General features: G+C 34.0%; 1 protein-coding gene across 36 annotated transcripts; it reads left to right on the plus strand.

Moving 5' to 3' along the window:
* Nucleotides 1-2,101: 2,101 nt before the first annotated feature.
* On the plus strand, nucleotides 2,102-10,255 carry LOC135628155 (cell division cycle 20.1, cofactor of APC complex-like). 36 transcript variants are annotated; one of them, XM_065134665.1, is made up of 9 exons: nucleotides 2,102-3,905; nucleotides 4,269-4,369; nucleotides 5,365-5,442; nucleotides 5,526-5,560; nucleotides 5,682-5,743; nucleotides 5,822-5,868; nucleotides 7,520-7,681; nucleotides 7,946-8,074; nucleotides 8,959-10,255. In XM_065134665.1, exon 1 carries the CDS (start codon nucleotides 2,457-2,459, stop codon nucleotides 3,231-3,233), a length of 777 nt encoding a protein of 258 aa, XP_064990737.1. In that variant the 5' UTR covers nucleotides 2,102-2,456; the 3' UTR covers nucleotides 3,234-3,905; nucleotides 4,269-4,369; nucleotides 5,365-5,442; nucleotides 5,526-5,560; nucleotides 5,682-5,743; nucleotides 5,822-5,868; nucleotides 7,520-7,681; nucleotides 7,946-8,074; nucleotides 8,959-10,255. The 36 variants fall into 36 exon arrangements, with proteins under 36 accessions (XP_064990737.1, XP_064990747.1, XP_064990736.1 ...); XM_065134675.1 differs by having other exon boundaries at nucleotides 5,682-5,737; XM_065134664.1 differs by having other exon boundaries at nucleotides 5,365-5,434.
* The last annotated feature ends 7,524 nt before the right edge of the window (nucleotides 10,256-17,779 follow it).

Genomic DNA, 17,779 nt, shown 5'->3' on the forward strand with positions numbered 1-17,779 from the left:
ATATTTAGAAAGAAAAATGTGGTGACTAATTAGTTGATCGTTAAAAAGTAAAACCTTTATATATTTTTTTTCGAGAGGGGAGTGTTGATTTTCTTGATTGAGTTATACATGTTTTCTTTTCGTAATACAAAAATGTTAACTGGGAAGCTTAAGAGACTGGCGTTCATTGAACAAAATCTTAATAGTTTCGTTGTGGGCGGTATTTGCTGATCACAAAATAAATCTGCATGTTCTTTTCCTTATTGTAAGCCAAAACATTATGGATCTTTTAAAGAGTATTCAAAGTGGATAATAATAGAAATTTTTTTAAGTGATCCAAATTCTAAACAATTTGATCAAAGTTAAAATGTGTTGAAAAATAAAAAAAATAATAAATTTTGATCAAAGTTTTAAAAACTAAAACGATCTACAAAATATTTATAAAGGTTTCATGTAGAATGTTTTTGATTTGGAGTTCAATCATCTTAGCTAAATAAAATTATAATAATTTTATAAATTTATGAAGTGGTGGAATCTATTTTAAGAACAATGTATCTCATATATTTTGGTTTTACCTTTTATAAACTCTTTTATAATCTTTATAAATATTTTCTAATCTATGATGGATTTCATAACTTATAAATTTAATTTAATTTTTTTGCTCTTTTATCAATTATAACACATTTTAATCAAAATTATGTCAAAAATAGCAAAAATGACTTAAGGATAAATTAAATTGATATCTAATAACAACTATGATTGTTTCTTGACAGTACTATTATATTTTTAATAAGTCATACTATATTTATTAAGATATTAATTAAAAGTATTATTTTATTATTTAATATATCATTATAGTCGCATTTGGTTTATTGATATTTTTACATTTTCTTTTGATAAAGTGAGAGAAAAGTATCTTAGTCTTTTACACAATCTAGTGAAGTCATCCTTTTCTAGGTAAAAAGAAAAAAATAAAGAGTTTTTTTAATGATCTATCTTATAAATAAATATAATTTTATTAGTATTATATTTTAAAAATTAAAATTATCTAAAGATAATTTTGATATGCATAAAAGATATTTTAATGAAAGGACATGTCTCTTACAACAATATCATTTAAATGTGACATTTGGGATGCTTTTTAGGCTCTATAAATAAAACTATAAATAGCTATAATTTATTAATTCATATTTCAATACAATTCCTTCTTTTTATTTTTAAAAATATTATTATTATTTTCTTTTGCTACTACTTGGTTTGCTAAGAGAGGTTAGTTAACTAACTGTATGATTATGCTCATAAGAAAGATAATATCGATTCGTGTTCGCAAGGATAAGATGGATTGAATATTGAGATTAGAATTTCAATCAATCCCACATGTAAGGATGAGTTTTTCATATTAAGACATTGATTACATGCCTTTAAGTTTTTTCTAAACTTTATCTTTTTATTTTTATTATTTTAATATATTTTTTTTTTCTTCATCAAAATTTGTATATCATTATTTTGCTCCAACAATTTAAGATAAAATCTCAATGAATTTTGGTTAGAATTACAATAATAAATTAATATGATTAAAACTAATTAATTGTCATGTTTTCTTAATAATTCAAGTATTTACTTATTTATCGTCTAAATTGAGAATGGCCAGCATTTACTTCTAGTTTTATCTAATTATTCACTATTTGATCTTTGTTGGATTAATTAGATACATAATTTATGTGAATGAAGATTGTACTAAATTTAACATTAAAATTAAGATATATTATAATTTGAGACTCAAAACCTAGTGTATTAATAAAAATATTATTAGTTTATAGATATTATTTATAAATTAAAAAAATCTTAAAATAAAAAATTCTTTTTTAGAGACAAATAAAAGAATATCAAATCTCATTATATTAATAATAATTTTAATAGTTTAAAAACATTGCTTCGTACAAAAAAAATGTCATGTCTTGTTTCTTTAACATATAGCTGTATATAACGGTGTGATGTCAAACTAACCGCTACGTAGATTGGGTAAATATAACGGAACGATTTTAGAATGTAACGCTTGGGCCGAGTGGCATCTATATAACCCGAGGGCCACTCTGTTGCAATCACAACAACTTCTCTGCCCTCGCGCGCTCTCCTCCTCTCGGCTCTCGGCTCTCGGCTCTCGGCGATCTCGTCGTTCTGCGAAGGTCGGAACTGCTCTCCGACGAACACGAACGGGCACAGCTACGAGGGTCCTTCCCTTCGATTTTTATTGCGGTGATCTCATTCCTTTCTTTTTTCTCTTGTTTCGTTTCGTTTCGTTTCGCTTGGTTCTTCATCCGTCGAAATTTTGATTCGGGTTCAGAATTTTTGTTGGTCTTGGGGTTCTTTTAATCGATTCTTGGTTGTCGGCTTTCTTGTGGGAAGATCGATCTTTCTGGTTTTCACGATCGTTTTTCGTCACCACGCCAGTCTCGTTCTGGTTTCGATTGGAAAATATGTCTTCTTCGCGTTCTAGGCGTGTGGAGTACGACCGCTTCATCCCGTTCCGGTCGGCGATGGACATGGACTACGCACGCTTTGCCCTAACCGGGCCTTCGAGACCGCAGCGTGATGGTTCGAGGGAATCCCCATCGAGCGTGGCGTACCAAAAGCTTCTTGATGACTGCATTTTGAAGAACAGGTCTCGTATCCTCGCTTTCAAGACTGCACCTGAAGCGCCGGCCAGCAAGCTGCCCCAGTTTGACGAGCCCATTCGGCCGCAGAAGAAGCAACAGAGGCGAATCCCTAAAGAACCAGAGAGGGTTTTGGTAATCCACGGCTTGTTGGATGATAATGTTTTGAATCTCCTCGACTGGGGAAGCAATAATGTGTTGGCGATTGGCCTTGAGGACGCAGTGTATCTCTGGGACGCTGCAAACGAGTCGACTAAGGTTCTACAACCCGTAGAAGACAGAGGACCTATCACTTGCGTCCGATGGTCGCCAGACTGTGCAGTTCTTGCTGTCGCATTTGGCAATTCAGATTTAGCCCTGATTGATCCAGCAACAGGACATGTCGTGGATGGGATGGAAGATGAGAACCAGGCCCCTGTGTTGTCACTTGCGTGGAGAAGTAATTCAATTTTGACGGTCGGAAGATTTGATGGCACTGTTGTTGATTATGACTTTAGAAAGGATGACATGTTCATCTGTTTCTATAATGGGCATCGGCGTGGAGTTTGTAGTCTTAAATGGTCCGTGTTGTCAGGGCGGTATTTGGCGAGTGGAGGGTAGGACAAACTAGTGCACATATGGGATGCCTGCATGCCTGTCTCAAGTCAACATCAATGGCTTCACAGGATCAGCAGCCACACTTCCATTGTGAAGGCCGTTGACTAGTGCCCAACTCGGAGCAACTTGCTGGCTTCTAGTGGAGGTTGCAATGATCATTGCGTTAAGTTTTGGAACACCGTTAATGGTGTTTGCTTGAACTCAATTGATGCTGGCTCTGAAGTTTGTGCATTGCTATGGGACAAAAACAAATCTGAATTACTGACCTCCCATGGTTCGCCGAACAATCAACTCACCTTGTGGAATTACCCATCCATGACGAGAGTGGCTGAGGTTTCCGGTCATTCATCCCGGGTTCTTTCCTTGGCTGGGAGCCCACTGGGAGGTGTAGTAGCTTCTGCAGCAGCAGATGAGACAGTCAGATTTTGGAATATCTTTGAGACTCCTAAAATAATAAAACCTGAACTGCCCTTTGCCCAATTTAATGTCATAAGATGAAAAGGCGGATAGGTGGAAATGATTTAAGATTCCAAATGGAAGACTTCTCTAGTGCTTGACATGAAGATTTGTTGTTGGTAGCATTGCAATGGGAAGTTTCGTGGTGTCAAAGAGGCAGCACATTTTCATACAAGCGTATAAATTTGAGATCTTCAAATACAAGCGCCACTGCCTAAGGTAAGTTAGAAGCCTTACAGCCTTTTACAGCATTTTAGTAGGCTTATTTACAACATGACTGTCATTGCAGCTACGAGGCTGATTTTTGTTTCCTATTTATTGTTTATTATTTCATAGTTATCGATATGATTATTGCCCAATTGATGAAACATGTGGTCTATAATTATTGCCCAATTGTTATAATCTAATTATGTGATTTAAAGTGATTTCAATTTGCTTCTCTTGTGTTTCTTTTTTGTAAGTTACTATCTTTGTCTTTGTTTGAGAATTTTTGTGTAGACTATATATTTTGTTGTGTATGCTAATCATGCATAATTAGATCAAACTGATAGATGCTTATTTTTTTTTCTTTTTTGAGTTGAGATTTCTTATGATATTCAATATGGCCTTGGTATCACATGAAGACATCACATTGCACACCTAGAAGAGTGTTTGACAATCGAGAGATCTATGCATTATAAGAGGTAATTGCCTATGGTCTTATGTTTCTATTTTTCTTTCCGACTATAGGTTTCCTATGATATAAGTTAAACTTAAGAATTTTATATTCTTTTAGGACTATAAAGAAACTTTGAAGATTGCAATATGGCCTTGAGTATCACACGAAGATATCATATTGCCAAAACAAACTTTGAAGATTGAACCGCATAACAAACTTCAGATTTCCTTTTTCATTTTTTTTTGAGTTGAGATTTCTTATAACATTCAATATGGCCTTGTTATCACATGAAGACATCACATTGCATATCTAGAAGTGTGTTTGACAATCGTGAGATCTATGCATTATAAGAGGTAATTGCTTATGGCCCTATGCTTCTTTTTTCTTTTCTAACTATAGGTTTCCTATGATATAAGTTGAACTTCAGAATTTTATATTCTTTTAGGACCATTAAGAAACTTTGAAGATTGAACTGTGTTGCTTTATTGCCAGACCAAAGTACTTTCACATGATGAATTTAAAATCTTGCTATAGTGTCTTTGCTAAATCTTTATTCACAGATATAAGGATATTAAAGCATCTTTGGATTTGCTTAGAGGGTGAAAATATGGAAACTTATGGTATTGCACAACTATAATCATATTCAACAACTAAGAGATCTATGCATAATTTTGATCTAAGATGTAACATCTTATGTCTTTATTTTTTGGGTGACTAAAGGTTCTCGAAAATATCCATTAGCCTTCAGATTTTTTTATATTCTTTTAGGACCATTCTAGAACCTGTGAAAACTTTTATTTGGTATAGATCATAATGAATAAATAGCCTTTCCTGTTCTGGAAATTGGCTGACAGTAATTCAAAATTTTGGTCCCTATAACCACTTATACAAGCACTGTTTCCAGGTGAAAGGTCTCTGTTTTAAGTTAAAACTTTAAACACCTTTTACTACTTTGTATATTAATTAATTTGGATGGATTCTGATTTCCTTTCATTTTATGGCACTTCTTCCTCCAATTAGCCTCCTAAATCAAGTTGATGATAGTTTTTCACAGTGGAAACATCCTTCTGTCCAGCATGCTCTCTCTCAGGTTCAGCGGTGATGCATCTGGGTGATATACGTTATATGCATTTGTATTTTTATCAAAAGTCTTAACAATTCATATTAATCTGTTGTTGCAGATAATTACAATGTCATCGTCATCTTCTTCATGCTTGTGCGGGCTATCTGTCTTCATTCTTATCATCTCGTGTTTATTGGTTTCATACCAAATTTAATTATAAATAGACAACTTACTTTTTGGCTTTCTAAGTAAGCATTTATTTTTCAATCTTCAGGCAAAAGCAGCGATTTATGCTTTGGACCATTATCACCATGGATATATACAATTACTGTAAAGGTTTCATCTTTTCCCATAATAAGTCTATATATTTAGTCAACAACTTGTATTTTTGTAACTGCATCGACCCTTTTTCAGTTTGATCTTGCAATTGAACTTCCGGAGGACCTCTTGGTGTTATTCAAGTAATTCCATATTTCCATCATTCTTCTTGTTTTTATTACTGTTATGAAGGCTTAATTCTTTATTATAATGAATGCTCGTTTGGTTGGTTGGTTGGTTATGAAATCATGGATACAAGTGCAAGATATTGATATGATGGATATAGGCATGTATCAATGTATAATGTTCACTATTTAATGTGACAAAATTTGATATTTATTTAATGTTAGAATAGGTAGATGTATATAAATCATGATTCATCATAATTAACCTATTCATCATGAAAATATATAAATAATGTTTGGTGAATTATCTAACATAAGCAATTAAAACTATCTATGTTTGATGAGTACTTGGTCATTTCTTGGTGCAGATCTGATCTTTTTTGTGGTCAATACATTGTGATTTATTGTGGATGGTCAAATTATCAATCACTAATTTTCTCGTGAAATAATCTTCTCATTCTGAGAAAAATGTTATTTGATTTGAACATCATAGTCCTAGCATAACAAAAACTTTGAAGTTCAAAGACAATTTGTTCTACTGTGGTATAATTGAATAGTCTTTAAAAAAATAAAATATAAACATTTTGTTGAGGATCATATCTTCTTTGTATTATGTATAAATATTGTTTGGTATGGCATTTTCACTTTTTGTTCTTTTAAAGTACTAACACTTTTTCTATTGTGTTAAGAAATGAAAAAGTTTTTTACTTCCATTGAATTTGAAAATTACTTTTCAGTCAATTTTGTTGTCATATGATGGTCCTTACTAGTGTATCCCTTGATGGTCCTATAATTGTTCCCACCCTCAATTTTTTTCTATAATTTATCAATTGTTAAAGTTATGATTATTAATGTCCTTCTATAAAACCAAGAAAAACTAAAAGTGAAATAAATATTTTTCGAAGCTAAAAAATAGAATTAATGCCAAATTGGCTGTTGAATTGGATCATAGAGTAAAAAAGAAGAGTTGGCATCATTATGTAGTTTCACCATTTGATGTATGATAATATTTCAAGTTTGCTGTAGTGGTTGATGATTGTCGAACTATGTCATGCTAGTATATTTTTCTATATTTTCGTGAAGTTTGGTCATATTAATTTTTCTTACACTTTACTCTATTTCGTCGATCACCTCCCTCTTTTCTTGAACATGGGAGCTTGGTTCACTAACAGTTATGTCCAGGATACATCTCGACTCTATGATTTCGCAGAACTGATTTTACCAAGAATACAAAATAGGATAATAAGTTCGTATCACATATTATAATTTATAGACTGGCCAAGGACCTTGCATTTGATTAGGTACTGAGATCTTACTGATACTTATTGCATTATGATCTTAATTTTTTACTGATTTCATCAAGCTTTTTTTGGATATGCACAATTGGTCAAAAAATCAGTTGGGTCCTGATGCAATACCTTGTTTCTATGGCATAGATCTAGCAACAGGTTTTAGTATGAAAATGTCTCTTTGTGAGTTCCACACATTGCAGCTAGCAACATGCATGTGATAGCTCTCTTGCACGCTTTCACTATGTTGTTTCTAAGACTAATGAAGTTTTAGCTCCTGATTGTTTTTAAGGTACAATAAAATATTTTCTTTATGGAACCATATATTCTAACTTCTAAGAACCTACAATGGAATATTTCTAATGCCATATTTTCTGCAGGCACATTTGAGGAAAAGAGCATTTCCTGTTGTTTACTTATGGTGGATCATGTTTCTTATGTAGGATAAGATTTTTTTCATGCAGCTTTTATGCATGAAACAATAAGGATCCTACCTGTGAATTTGGAATTAACTATGGTTGGTTTATTCAAATCCTATGAATGTAAGTCCGTTTGTTCTAGTTATTGTCATTTAGTACTTTTTAGTTGATAAACCCTATATGTGACATCCATCTTTCATCTGTGTGTGCTCAAGAAATTGTGAATTTCGTCACAATGCCCCAGTTATTATCCAAATTCTATCCACTTCCTCCTGAATAAAAATTCAAGAAAAAGAAAAAAAATTTTGATACACTTCCGTATGATAGATTATGCATTTATTTTCATGCTTCATGTTTGGTTGACTTTGTTCATAATGCCCTTACCAGGTGTTTCCATAATCTGGTAGTCGTGCTTATGTTGCTTTGAAGCAAGGTATACAATTAGTACCGGACAGTACGTACTAGTCCGACAGGTTACCGGTACGCGGATCGCCCATTACCGCCCAGCATAGCTTGGTAACGGTCGATTTTGACCCTTTCTCATGTTTTTAAACCCTTCTTCTCTCCTATTTCACTCCATTTCATTCTTATACTCTCTTAAACTATCTCAAAATCTTTTTTTCTCATATTTGTGTTATCTTAAACTCCATTATACCTAAATTAGGTGTACCGCTCGGTACGCCGTACCGTACCATACCGAGCAACCTCGAAACATTGGCACGGTATGGTATTTCAATCCTTGCCTTGAAATATATCTTGCTGGCCTTGTCTGGGCATATGGATGATGTATTGTCAAAATATAAGGTTTGACCTTCTATTGAAGTATCAAGCATAATTTTGCTTACTCTTTCCAGTCAGATAGATGATGCTTTTACCATCCGTGTAGGAATTTAAACATAGGCTTCTATTTCTTTTGGAGATGCTAGAACCCTTCCTTGATCCTGTGATTACTGGAACAAAGAATATAACTTCTGAAGATGCTTATGATATACACTTGAAGAAATAGAAGAGCTGTTGTATTGCATTCAATGTTATATGTACTGCATTACGAAGGCCTACCATTCTTCCTTTTGTGGAATCTGAATGGAAACGTGGATTTATTGCACCAAGGTCTACTGTAACAGCATATGATATATCATAGGGAAAATAATAAAAACTTGAACATCTTTATAGTTTATACTTTATAGTGCTTATTTTTGGAGATGCAAAGAGAGAGAATGAAGTGATCGGTGAAGACTGCAGTTTAAAATGATGTGAGAGTAAAAAAAAAAAGAAATTATTTTTTGTTTTTTTTTCCTGCAATAAAAGGAATCTTATCAAATGCACCTTGTTGGTTGTTACATTACTTGGTTTTCATTTAGCTGACAATATACTGTCTTCATTGTCTTTCTATATTGCAGTGTACTCCTTTTTGTTTTGGAGCCACATATGCCATTTCCTTCAGATATTGACCTTTGCAAATGTTCATTTCCTAAAGATGCTGATCAAGAGTCTTTAGCTGTTTCTTCTGACTTTGTGATATGTTCTCATGGGGCTTCTAGCACATCCAGTAGTCCACATGAAGCAAAGAGAAAGATTGATGCATCTAAAGCTGCCACAAGAAAAGATGCACTCCAAGATGCTAATCTGGAGTTTGCTCCTAGAGATCTGTCAAAAATTGTTCTGACAAGTGTTTCCAATTATTTTTCTGGGGACTAGGTCAGATTGAATTCCGGTTGTCGGTATATAGGGCTTCCTAATTTGAACGTTTGGCAGCTGATTTGTGTTCCCAGCATGACATAACCCCAGAAAGCCATGAAGCTGCAAAAGAAGCCATACTCTTGGCTGCAGAATGTTATGTCAACTCATTCTTTATAATCGATTTCATATGGATGCAATTCAGAGCTTATGAATCAGATGAAAATCATTGGATCCAAATTCAAGAATAAAAATGGATTAGTGGTGTTTTATGAAGACCTTAAGAGATGTAATGTCAATCTGGAGACAGTAGCTTATCTTGAAAGTAAAAGATATATAACTGTTCTACAAATTCTGCTTCCGCTAAACTAGACCTCGAATCTGAGAGAATTTTGGCTCTTGGGAAACCTTGTACATATTATTTTGAAGGTAATCAGCAGGCTTTGGAAATATCACAAGTCAACATTGAATCTGATGTGGCAACATTGATTAGGCAGAATCAACCATTGCTTTGCCACTTTGTAATCCTCCTACAGAGTCTCCCCTCTTTCTACTGCATTCTGCAACTGAGTTATCCTGTTCTGTAGAGAATGTTAATGACATTATACTGCAGTCAGCTGCAAATCTTAGTGGACAACTTATAACTTTGTACACCCAACTGAAAGCAGGCAACATGCAGCTTGAAATGGAAAAGCTTCATGGGCTGCGAAGTGCCCATCTTCGGGAAATGATGAACGGACATATCCCATTGGCATCAAAAGTGCTGGTTTCATCTACAGAACTTTAGTTCCACATTTATCGTTGATGCAGAAAATATGCAGATTTTCAAGTTGCATATGTCCATTTTCTAGATTTTTAGGATGGATGTCAGTATCTTGAAATGCAAAGCAATACTTGAAGGGACACTTGTTTATTGCCTCTGATCTTTTACAAATTTCATCATTTTTTTTTTATTAATTTTTACGGATGAGTTAGCACTTACCGATAATTTAGTAAAAGAATTTTTAATTTGCATATTCATATCCATCAGTCAGATGGCATATGTTATTCCAGTTTGGTCAGTTTGGAGAAATAATTTTGGAAGTTGTTGGTATGCAACTAAACTCTCTTCCATGCAATATTGTTGTTCCAGATATCCTCTTTTGGTTTGCTGACTTTTGTTAGTGGTTATTATCTAGAAACAATAAGGAACCATCTTCATGTTACAAAAAAATACTATTCCTTTGAGATGTCATATCGTTAGAAATGCCAAGGTTATTATTTTTTGCGTGCTTAAATGGTTATTATTTTTTACGTGCTTAAATCGAATACTGTTGAGCACATGCAAGCATTGGTTAATAAAATGCCCAGAATAGCTCACATCTTGATATCTCTTTATTGGCAAGTAGCATCTACTTGATTTTCAAGTTGCTTGAGAATATTACTTTCTCTTATGGTTTCTTCTCTATATTCTATAATCTTGATTTTCTATTGTAATGCACCAAAAATTTTATAGTATCTGTAGACTGATAAATGGTTATCATCATTATGTGAAAGGAGTATTGATAACCTTAGCGGTAAACTGATAATGAGATTTTATTGATGGGCTTATTCTGCATAATGTTGGGTCATTCAGAACCAGAATGGTCATCTGTTGCATTGCATCATCTTGGGAGAATTGTTGACCTAGGCAGCTACAATGGTGTGAATGAACTATCTGACACGGTTAAACAAAATTTGGTTTGCTCTCGGTCAATAGGGGCTCTTCCTGAATAAGTAGATTCCATTTTAGTTACAAAGACATGGGATAGAATGATGGTAGTAGCATCATTTGACCCTTCAATACTGTAGCGAACATATGTATTAGTGTTGTTACTAGCCTTTGTCCTGTATATAGAAAGAGCTCAACTATAATCCTTTCTTGTAGCCACTTATACCATCCTTCGAGAAATGGGCAAAGTTGCCAATTCAATAGAAGTGGGTCATTTAACAAGACTTTCATTCCATATTCTGACAAGTGCTTGTCTTTGTTCTCCTGCTGAGGATATTACTTTGATACCTGAAAGTGTTTGAAGGAACCTGGAGCAGATGGGAATATCACAGACAAGTACTTGCATATATTTCTTTACATATTTCCTGATGTTTGTTTCCAAATATATATTGTAGTGTAACTACTTAAGAGCATCATTATTATCACATATTGAAACATATAATGTTGAACAATCAATTATATACTTTATATTTCTTGTGTTAGAAATTTGTTAGATGAAAAAATTTTAAACCATTAGGCTATTTAATTTTTTTTTAATTTCAGGTGTGCTTAATGACTTGGAGAAAAATTTGTGCATATATTTGTGTAAACTTAGAAATGAATTTGATGGTGCAAAACCGATATATTTGCCATATCTCTTTAATGGTTGATTTTGACATCTTATTATATGAAATAAATTATTTTAATTTTTAATCTATTTTTTCATGGCTTTATGATATGTTTGTTACATATCTTCTTTATTATTATTTTTTTTATGGAAGGTTATAAAAGAAATGCTATCATCCAGCTTTATGGGAAGCCAAGTGATCCTAAATTCCAAACTATTTAGGAGAAAATTCTTTAAGTTAGGTACTATGATAGATTATTTTTTTCTTATTTTTTTTTTATGAAGGTAGGGTATTATCCACCCATATAGATGATTTACTTGGTTTGAGCACATAGTGAAAAGGCCTTAACTAGATTTTAGACCCAATTAGTTTTTTCGCTAGTTAATTCCACTATCTTACATAAGTTGGTCTTTCTAGTACACACTAGTGGGCTCACAAGTTAGATTTTCTGAAAGAGCCAAATATGATGAGTTAGTTCTGGACACAAATTTTGAGCTAAAGCATTGTTTGTTTTATTATTTTATATGAGTCCCTATCTTTACATATATTATTTTGTAGGGCCTTACGTCTACCTAAATATATGGTTCCAAACATGGTCTAATATTAGTCTGTATTATTTATATATAATATTAGTCTGTGTACTGCTCAATATATGATCATATTAGACTAGTATATTATTGATACTAGTTTTTTATCAAGATTTAAATTTATAGTTTCAAATAGCATAGCATATGAAGTAGTAGCATATGAAGGATACTACTAATATACACTTGAATTGATTATATAAGCATACTAAGTGAGAGAGAAAGTATTAGCACCACCAACTCATTCCACCATCCAAACTGAAGAGGTCACCTAAGTAAAAGTATGGGAGTCCCCATCAACTCTTTGCAGTCGTTGACTAGGGATCAACCCATGATCCTTATTTGTCCCGACTTCCCAAAGAAAGCCTGCAAGACCCACTCTGACACCATAGTTGAAGAAAGGGCCATGCCCTCGCATTAATGATTGATGGCATGGTTCGCCTCCCTGACACCTCCTTTTCAAACGACTAAAGGAGGGATCACTCCTTGTCTGACTCAATACAACTAAAAGGCTAAATAGTGAACACCATCCCGATCGCCCAATGTTAATGTCGACCTCGAGATAACATGTCGGTAAGCCATCTCCATTAATGTCCCCTAACAAGCAGGGTAGGGGGCACCCTCACCAATCCTTGTCCCTGCTATCAGGTGCCCAGGTATAAAAACCAAGTCTAGGCTAAACAAGGGCAAGCGGGTGAACACTACACTTTTATGAATACTATTAACTCTCTTCTCCCATATCCCTCTAACTTAAGCATTGGAGGGATCACGTTGGGACATCCCACGGGCATGGCGGCCTATCCTCCCAGACTAGTGTGGGGAAATATCGAGGGCGACATCACATGCACAATGAAAGAACAGAAAATAAAATCCCTAAATTTTTCAAATATGTGTTCATTGTCGTACGAAGATTTGTGCAAAATCCGTGAAACTTAAAACTGCATATGTTAAATATTGTGTTACTTAGGGAGATCGTATATCCTTGAATACCTACAGATCTATAGGAGAGGATGAAGAAAGTCAAACGCCCTCCTCTCTAGCAATGATCCATACAGTAGGGCTACAACGATGCTCCTTAAATCTCCAGGCCTGTTATTTGAGGAGGAGAAGGAGAAAGGAGAATAGGAGATAACAACCCAAAGAGGCTCTAGCTTATGAACCATTGGTTCCCTCCTATTTATAAAGGATTTCCACATATAGGTTTTCCTCTAGGCTCATTCCTAGACATGTGAGTTTCTCTATCCACTCAATCATCTTTAGGACATGGTTCTGAACTGGTGTCCCCTTAGTCATCCTAGCAGGAAGAGGCTCTTGGATATCTCATATCGCTGAATCCTTCCCTGTTCCTCAAATAGTTTATGGACATATAGGAGAATGGATTTGGCATCCATCTTTTCATGCTATCTTTGTAACTCAGGAGTCATGGAGCCCAACATGTAACACTGAGCAAGAGTGGAGTCATCTATGTACTTCACGTAGCGAGTGATCTCATCCTCGCTTACCCCTTCCTCGGGCGTAGGCATCAATATATCAAGGACGTATGCGATTTTCTCCACTGTGAGAACAATTCTCAAGTTGCGGAGCCAATCCATATAATTCGAACTAGTGAGGCGCTTGAAATCAAGTATGCCACGTAAGGGATTTGAAAACGATATTTTCTGAAAATAAAGATGTAGTAGAAATAAATAACATGCAGATTTTATAAAAAATAAACAATCAAGATATGAACTTCTATCTTAATCTACTCCCACTATTTTACTGGCGAGTCATGCGACACCCTCAGAATGTGAAATGAAAGTCTCCGGCAGACTTCCAGTGGGGATCGGGATCCAATTAACGTTTTAATGTAACCTCAAGGGACTCGATGAATCACACTAAGTCCAAAAGATAGGCAACTTTTATCGATCACAACTCCTTGTGATTCTCGTCCTGTTCAACCTCCGAACCACCATGGTCTCGAGGGACTTGACCAACTATGATGTTCGGTTAAGTCAACACCATCGTTACAAGATGTGGGGGGTGGGGGTGGCGCCGCCCCTGTAGGTAGGTGACCCTGCGGGTGTAGCGACCACAGGCATCGCCCTTGCGCGCGGGCGTAGTGCCCGCGCGCAAGCGACTTATGCTATAGGCGACTTACTTGTGGGCGGACGACCGTCAGCCGCTTGCAACACCTGCACGTAGGTGGCCGAGACCTACACGCATGTGGCCAAAGCTGCAAGCAACCTTTGGCAAACCTGCAAGGGTAGCAACAGTTGCTACCCTCTATCGCCTTTTGCATCAATGATTTTGACGTCAAAAGCTTTTCCAAAAGACAATATATGCAGTTCAAAACTAATCTTTCGCACGAATAACCTGGCTCTGATACCACTGTTGGAAAATCTGAGGGACGACATCACATGCGCAGCGGAAGAATATAAAAACAAAATCCCTAATTTTCCAAAGTTATGTTCGTCGTCATGCGAAGATTGGTGCGCAAAATCCGCGGAACTTAAAAACTACGTATATTAAAGATTATGTTACCTAGGGAAATTGTATATCCCTGAATCCCTACAGATCTCTATGAGAGGGTGAAGGAGGTCAAATGCTCTCCTCTCTAGCGGTGATCCACACAGCAGGGCTGCGACGATGCTCCTCAAAGTTTTAAGGAGGTCAAACGCCCTCCTCTTTAAGATTAATCTTTGGGTGTATAGTTATGAATTGTTTCGAATAAAGCTAAGTGAAAACCATTGTTGATATGTACACACATTTTATGGATGTTGTCAATGATTTGAAAGCCCGTGATAAATGTTTTACTAATCTTGAACTTGTTAATAAAATTTTACTATCTTTTCCAAAAAATTGGGATCCAAAAGTAATTGTTATTCAAGAAGCAAAGGACTTCAACTATTTTCCTTTTGAAGAACTCATAGGGTCATTAATGACCTATGAAATGACTTGTAAGGCACATGATGAATATGAGAACAATATTTTAAAAAACAAGAAGGATATGATACTTAGAACCAAAGAAGACTATTCGAGCGAAAGTTCAAGTGATGATGATGACTTGGCACTCCATACAAGAAAATTTTAAAAAATTATAAAAAGAAACAAAACAAATATTGTAAAACAAGATACAAGAACAAAAACAAACTAAAAAAGGACATAATCATCTACTATGAATGCAAGAAACTGAGGTACTTCAAAAGTGAATGTCTACGATTGAAGAAGAAGATGCTAACACAAAAGAAGAAGAAAGTACCGTAGGCGATTTGGGACGAATCAAGTGCATTAGAAGACAAGGAGCAAACCAACGAAGATGAGGTGGCAAACTACATTTTAATAGCTCTCAATGATGAGATAAGTGACTCAATTGAAACTCATTTATCTTATGATGAATTACTTAATGCTTTTTATGATTTATATGATGATTTTAAATTAGTTGGTAAGAAATATAAATTGCTAAGAAAAAATCATGCTTCTCTCTCTATTAAATTTGAAAAATTAAAAAATGAGCATGATAATTGCATGTTAACCTCTTGTACTCAATGTGAAGAGTTAGACTTAGTAAAAAAATATATATAGTATTACAACAAACATTAGAAAAAAATTAAAATTGGAAATAAATCATTAAACATGATCCTTGCTAACAAAGGACATATACATAGAAAAGAAGAAATCGACTTTGTGAGTAGTAACACTTAACAAAAATTGACTCTATTTGTTAAAGGACCTACACTGCATGTTACCCCTAAAAGTAAATATAATTTTTGTGGTAGATATTGTCATTATACCTATAAATGTTCATTTAAAAAATATAGCTCACATAAATTAGTTGGGGTTCCTAAAGAAACCATAAATAACTTAATGCTAATTGTCAAGATACGTAGATCCATTCATAAGGGACCCAAAGTTAAATGAGTACCTAAAGTAAACCCCCCTTTTTTGTAGATATATCTATAATAAAAAGCTAGGAGCAAGAGATAGTATCTTGATAGTGGATGCTCAAGGCACATGACCAGAGATCTAACACATTTTTCTAAGTTCACTAGTTAAGACGAAGGATATGTTACCTTCGGAGGCAAAAACAAAGGAAAAATTATTGGCAAAGGAAATATAGGTAACAAATCAAACCTCTTAATTAAAAATATTTTATTAGTAGATGGTTTAAAACATAAATTACTAAGTATTAGTCAATTGTGTGATAAGGGTTATAACATCAAATTTGAATCTAATGCTTGTCTTATAGAGATACCACACAAAAATAGATCTATGATTGCCTTAAGGACTAATAATATGTATATTATTAATCTTGATAATTTTTGTGATGAAACTTACTTTTTGGTTTTAAATGATGATGCATAGCTTTGGCATAGAAGATTAGGTCATGTAAGTATGAAATTAATTTCATAAATTATAACTAAAGAACTTGTAAGAGATATGCCTAGAATTACATTTGTCAAAGATAAAATTTATGATGCATGCCAACTAGGTAAACAAATAAAGAGTAGCTTTAAGTCTAAAATTCAAGTAAGTACCTCTAGACCACTATAATTAATTCATATGGATTTAATTGGACCAATTAATATCACAAGTCTAGGAGTTAGTAATATGCTTTTGTGATTGTTGATGATTATAGTAGATATACTTGGACATACTTCTTGGCATATAAAAGTGATTGCTTTAAATATTTTTTAAAATTTTATAAACAAGTTCAAAATAAAAAGGGTTTTATGATTTCTTCTATTTGAAGTGATCATGGTGGTGAATTTAAAAACTATGATTTTTAAGATTTTTGCGATTTAAATGGGTATGACTATAATTTCTCTACTCCAAGAAATCTACAACAAAATGGAGTTGTTAAGAGAAAAAATAGGAGTTTATAAGAAATGACAAGAATCATACTTAATGAATATAGCCTACCCTGATATTTTTGGGTCGAAGTTGTTTACACAACATCCTATATCATGAATAGGGTTCTCGTAAAATCACTAATGTCTAAAACTCCTTATGAATTATGGAACAATAAAAGACCTAACATTTTATATTTTAAAATTTTTTGTTGTAAATATTTTATTTTAAATGAAAAGGATGCCTTAGAAAAATTTGATGCAAAACACGATGAAGGTATTTTTCTTGGATATTCTTCTATTTCTAAAGCTTTTCAAGTTTTTAATATAAAAACCTTGGTTATCGAGGAATCTATCCATGTTATTTTTAATGAGTTTTCTGAATTTAAGAAAAATGATCTTGATGATGATTTTGATTTTGATACTTTAAATTTAAATGAAAATTCTCCTCTCCCAAGCAATTAGGATGCATATACTTCCAAAGAATTCTTACCCAAGGAATGAAAGTATGTAGATGCTCATGTTAAGGAGCTAATCATTGGAGATACATCAAAAGGTGTTCAAACTCATTCTTCATTTAAAAACTTTTATGCTAATGCTGCCTTTTTGTCTTAAATTGAACTTAAATACATTGACGATGCTCTAAAAGATTATTCATGAGTTTTTGCAATGCATGAAGAATTAAATCAATTTGAGATAAATAAGGTGTGGACGCTTGTTCCTAGACCTTGTGACCATCTTGTAATTGGCACTAAATGGGTCTTTAGGAATAAGCA

The sequence above is a fragment of the Musa acuminata genome, chromosome BXJ3-1 (genome assembly GCF_036884655.1).
Source record: "Musa acuminata AAA Group cultivar baxijiao chromosome BXJ3-1, Cavendish_Baxijiao_AAA, whole genome shotgun sequence".
NCBI classification, from domain to species: domain Eukaryota; kingdom Viridiplantae; phylum Streptophyta; class Magnoliopsida; order Zingiberales; family Musaceae; genus Musa; species Musa acuminata.